Source organism: Octopus sinensis, linkage group LG1 (genome assembly GCF_006345805.1).
Source record: "Octopus sinensis linkage group LG1, ASM634580v1, whole genome shotgun sequence".
NCBI classification, from domain to species: Eukaryota; Metazoa; Mollusca; class Cephalopoda; order Octopoda; family Octopodidae; genus Octopus; species Octopus sinensis.
This window is the reverse complement of record NC_042997.1, coordinates 212,274,342-212,280,341: the sequence shown is the minus strand read 5'-3', so window position 1 is coordinate 212,280,341 and position 6,000 is coordinate 212,274,342. Positions and strand designations below refer to the sequence as shown.

The window sequence follows — 6,000 nt, the reverse complement described above, 5'->3', positions numbered from 1 at the left end:
GATTTTGTTAATTGTAAATGACCAAGAGAGAGAGAGAGAGAGAGAGATCGACAGTTTGGCAACAATCTAGAAATTTATTTATTGTTTAAATATTGAAAAATTCTTTGTAATTAATTGGGGCTAAAAACTCACAAAAGACCCCCCCCAAAAAAAAAACCTGAACTACGAAAACAAAAACAAAAGCTCAAACAGAGAAATGGCAGAAATTCGGCAGAGATTTCCTACCGAAAATGAAGAAGCGAAAGATAAGGTAAAATTTTGTCAACCACAAAAAAAAAAAAAAATGACCCATGTTGAAGCATATTTATTTATATATATACATAAATAACCTGTACTCGCACTTCACCAGTAATTATATATATATATATATTTTTATATGTATATATACACAGGCACCCTCACATTCCTTTACATGTCTTGGTGAACAACATCTCTCTCTTCTCTTGTTTTATTTAATACCAAAAACCTGCTTTCATTTTTATTTTTTTCTCCTCTATGGCATGTTTCAATATTCCATCTTAGCTTTTAGTCGAATTATATATACGTATATATATATATATATACATATATATATATAGACCCTCCTGCAATTAATACCACTAATTCCAATCACCAGTGTCCATTTACTAAAGTATTCTTTGTTTTTATTTACCATTCCATGGAGGTGAGACTTGTTGAAGATATTCAATGGGTGAACGCTTCATCATCTTCATATATTTCCGTTTCCTTACCATATTGTTTATATCTGGCACTTCCTGTACCCCGGGTACCATTATTGCAGCCCCTCTCTCTCTTTCCACCCAGACACTCTGCTAAAAATAGCAGCAGAATATCATCACAGTACACCGTTGTTTCTTTAAAAGGAGAGTCACATATACTATGCTTAAAAGAACTGGATGGTCATGGCTAGAACAGCTCTCATGTTTACATATTAGCTGGGAACTCTAAACTCCACATTCACCATGTACTGTGTGTATGTATGTATATGTGCACGTATATATATATATATATACACACACATGAACACATATATAGGCGCTTACAGCTTTTGCACAGTGGGTTGCTCTACTAAAAATAACAACCAAGTCTCCCTCAAATTATACCTTGTCCTCTTAACAGTAGAGGAATACCTTGGAAAAGGTAATGTTGGGAGATAAAAAGGGGACCAAAGACCTACCTCGGACTAAACAACAACTACACGACCGATAAAGCTTACAAACGAGCATCTCATTATCGAAGGTTAATCAACAAATGTCTTGATGACGATAATGAAATTTAAAAAATGATGATACCAGTAATTAACTTTGAATTTAAAGGTGTCTTTAATGTATCGATTATATTAGACTGGGAACATAAGACTGGAAGACTGGATTATATTAGACTAGAACCATAATATTGGAAGAATTTCTGGATAAATTAACGTAAATACGCAGTTAAAGAATATCAACAATTTGGTAGATAGTAATGGTGTTTTGTATATATGGATGTGTGTGTACATCTATCTATCTACCTCTCTCTCTATATATATATATACACACATACATACATATACACACGCACATACATTCATAAATACACGTCTCTCAAACAAGACATATATATATTTAGGCAATGCTCCAGCATATATATATATACACATACATACATATACACACGCACATACATTCATAAATACACGTCTCTCAAACAAGACATATATATATTTAGGCAATGCTCCAGCATGACTTCTGCTCTGATGGTCGACACAAATTAGGCATACACACACATCTGCATTATTTGAAATTGGGTCCCTAATTTAAAAAGGAAACAGTTATTTTGAAAATATTCTGACATTCAAAAATGTCATATAATTGGATCAACTCAGACCAGGTAACTACAAACACACACATACATATATTTACGTGTATGTGTGTGTGTATATATATATATATATCATCATCTTCAGCAATGTCAAAATCAAATCAAATGGAATTTGTAGTTGTGACCCCTGTGCCAGTAGCACGTAAAAAGCACCACCTAAATGTGGCCGATGCCAGTGCTGCCTTGACTGGCTTCCATGCCAGTGGCACGTAAAAAGCACCTGATTGTGGGCGATGCCAGCTCCTCTGGGCCCTTCTGCCAGTGGCATGTAAAAAGTACCCACTACACTCTCGAAGTAGCTGGCATTAGGAAGGGCATCCAGCTGTAGAAACACTGCCAGATCAGAGTGGGGCCTGATGCAGCCTACTGGCTTCCCAAACCCCAGTCGAACCGTCCAACCCATGCCAACATGTATATATATATATATATATATCATCGTCATCTTTTAATGTCCGCTTTCCATGCTAGCATGGGTTGGACGATTTGACTGAGGTCTGGCAATATATATATATATATTTATGTATATACATACATTTGTGTGTGTGTGTGTGTATATATATATATATATATATATATATACATACATACATTTGTTAGTGTGTGTGTATATATCCATACACATGAGTGTATGCTGAAAAGTTTCAGAGATCTCCCTTCATTATTGTCAGTTAGCTTGGCTATTTTGATAAGCATTACATTTGCTAACACGTGCCTAATGAACTAGCTTAAGCAGTTAATCTGTTAATCCTACAAAAACTGTAAGTAGATCTGGAAGCTAGTCGAAAGAAGAAAAAAAGAGTAAGGTGTATCCGCCATCCGCAGAGCAGCTCTTAAAGCTGAAACCAGAGCCATTAATCTGTGAGATCATTCTCTCAGCTAGCTAAACCTTTAGTTGGACCTCTTAAGCACCTCATTATAGAAATTAACATAGTTTTATCTTGAGCTGTTTAACCAGTTCAGAGGAAATTTGCCTCTAGTATTATTTAAATGATGTAGGTTTTAAATATTTACAACAGAGTTGAATTTTTGATGAGGATTAGATGAAAATAGCAATGCCTTCCTCTAGGAATGGTTTTGCTGAGCTTAGATAAATATGATTGATCTCCAGTTTGTGAGGGAGATGTTTCATTAGCTCAACTTTTCACATACATTGTCAGATATGAATTAGATCAATGAAGGAGCTTCTAGGTGATTTTTTTCACTTATGAGAAATAGCAGCCAAATCTCCCTCATATCACAGTTCTCATAAAATACAAAAAAATCCAGCCCACCTGATCATAGGTTGTATAACCATAAAAACTGATTTCTTTTGGGTCAGTTAGTTTTGGAAAAGGCCAATATTTCTGTCACTCGTTATCAAGACATTGGTACTAATGCTGCCATTAGTACCAATATTTCAATAATGAGTGACAGAACCACCCTGAAAAGATGAAAAGCTAAGTTGATCTTGGCAGAATTTGAACTCAGAACGTGTGATGAACGAAATGCCACTAGTCATTTTGCCCATTGTGCTAACGATTCTGCCAGCTCACCGCCTTAAATATTGGTTTCAAATTTTGGCACAAGGCCAACAAATTCTGGGGAGAGGAGAGGGGGTAAGTCGATTACATGGACCCCAGTACTCAACTGGTACTTATTTTATTGACCTTGAAAGGATGAAAGGCAAAATTGACTTTGGCAGAATTTGAACTCATAATGTAAAGCTGGACAAAATGCTTATGATTCTGCCATCTTGCTGCCTTACTTTTCAATGAAATATTGGTTTCAAACTTTGGCACAAGGCCAGCAATTTTAAGGGAGGGGATGTCAGTACATTGACCCCACTGTTCAACAGGCACTTATTGTACTGTAAAGTCAGCCTCAGCAGGATTTGAACTCAGAACGTAAAGGCCGATGAAATGCCACTGCATATTTTTGCTGGTTAATGATTCTTCTAGCTTGCTGCCTTACTTTCCAATAAGATCTTCAAATATGAATGATGAGCTTAACTGAGTAGAAGCAAACTGGCAGATTTGTGATCAACATTGTTCCAGCCATGACCATCCTGTCTTTTCCTTTCTTGAAATATTGTATCTAGTACTACTTTATCCGATAAGATGTTTTTCATTTTTTTGTTAAGTTGATAGTTTGATTTGTGAGAGACTTGCTAGCTGTTTCTAGCAGTTCAAGCTGGTACATAGAGGCTCTCTTGTTGGTTTAACTTTCTAGTTCGTACTGTGTCATCAATAATATGAAGATGACTGACTTGTCACTTGTACTACTTTATATTTATGATATATAGACTTCTCTACTCTTTTCTATTCACCACAACATCTAGTTGTATCCTTTATCTCTTACTTGTTTCAGTCATTAGACTTCTTCGGCCATGCTGGGGCACCACCTTGAAGGGCTTTGTGAAACGAATCAACCCCCAGTACTTATTTCTTTTTGAAACCTGGTACTTATTTTATCAGAGTCTTTTAGCTGAACTGCTAACTTACAAGGACATAAACAAACCAACATTGGTTGTCAAGCAATAGTGGAGAACAAACACAGACGCACATATATATATACACACACACACACATGCATATGACAGGCTTCTTTCAGTTTCTGTCGACCAAATCCTCTTGGCCAGGGCACTGTGCAGTAGGACTGAACCTGGAATCACGTGGTTCAGAAGCAAACTTCTTACCCTCTTGTGTATAAGTCCACAATACAGCGCAGGAGTGGCTGTGTGGTAAGTAGCCTGCTAACGGACCACATGGTTCTGGGTTCAGTCCCACTGCGTGGCATCTTGGGCAAGTGTCTTCTGCTATAGCCCCGGGCCGACCAATGCTTTGTGAGTGGATTTGGTAGACGGAAACTGAAAGAAGCCTGTTGTATGTATATATATATATATATATATATATATATATATATAAGTGTGTATGTGTTTGTGTGTCTGTGTTTGTCCCCCTAGCATTGCTTGACAACCGATGCTAGTGTGTTTACGTCTCCGTCACTTAGCGGTTCGGCAAAAGAGACCGATAGAATAAGTACTGGGCTTACAAAGAATAAGTCCCAGGGTCGATTTGCTCGACTAAAGGCGGTGCTCCAGCATGGCCGCAGTCAAATGACTGAAACAAGTAAAAGAGTAAAAGAGAGAGAGAGAGTAATACTTCTGTAAGCAGAATAGGAAGTGTGTGTGACGCACTGTCTTCATATTTGAAACCTCACAGCATTGGACCGTTTCACATTTTAGCAGTTGAAGCTTAAAACACAACCTAGCAACTTGATTGACGACTGATGAAATATTGCCTTACTTCTCATTATTCATTCTGTTTCATTTAATTGATAATGTTGCTCCCCTATATACACCAAGGGAGCAATATCAAACATCCGTCAACAGGGATACCTTAAGCCTGTTTCATGCATGGAGACAGGATTTCAGCTCTACTCACTGCTGACATCTTATTACAGATTCGTGTGAAACCCAATTGCCTTATAATTAGCTGCTACAATAGCTTTGCTACATCAGTTGCCATAATTACAGTTTTGTCTTGTTTAGTCAGCTGCACTCCTGACCTGCTTCTCATGGCTTCCAAGACTGGTAAAGAGAAAGAGGCAAGTGGAAACCCATCCTCTACACTTGCAGCCAATGGTTTTACTTTGAAGTAAACTACACTGGCCAGCATGTTGTGGCCATGATGGAGTTATATTTTAGTAGACTAAATTTTGCTGCCATTGTTCTATGGTTTAATAGAATTATGTCTATAAATAGAAATGAAGTCATGTGACCATGGCATTTTGGTGAGGTCTAACCTGTACAGTACTTTACAATTATAACTTTTGTATTCCATCTGTAGCAAATTCTTTATGTTTTTTAGAATTCAACATTGTGATTCCATCATTAATGTAGACAGTAGAATGTGACAACACATTAAAGTCGTTAGTGTATTGTCTATTTCGGTGGGTAGGTGAGTGGGAGGGGGGGACCACATTTATTTTGAATATTGTTTATCAGTGTTTATCTTTAGAGATAATATTAGTTGCTGCATATTTTTAAACAATAACTAAATATAAATTTGATAATTATTCACGAATTTTGAAACATTTTCAATTGATTTTACTGTTTTTAATATTTTACAAGTAAAACGTGTGAAAATAATATTAGCCTTT

At 36.7% G+C, this 6,000-nt stretch overlaps 1 protein-coding gene across 1 annotated transcript in view; it reads left to right on the top strand.

Moving 5' to 3' along the window:
- LOC115211914 (phosphatidate cytidylyltransferase, photoreceptor-specific) overlaps positions 1–6,000 on the top strand; it is a 286,511-nt gene that overhangs the window by 500 nt on the left and 280,011 nt on the right. The window contains exon 1 of the mRNA XM_029780666.2: positions 1–250. This exon is cut by the window's left edge and continues 500 nt beyond it. Within this exon, the coding sequence (XP_029636526.1) occupies positions 197–250 (54 nt within the window). The 5' untranslated portion in view covers positions 1–196. The remainder of the gene's footprint in view (positions 251–6,000) is intronic.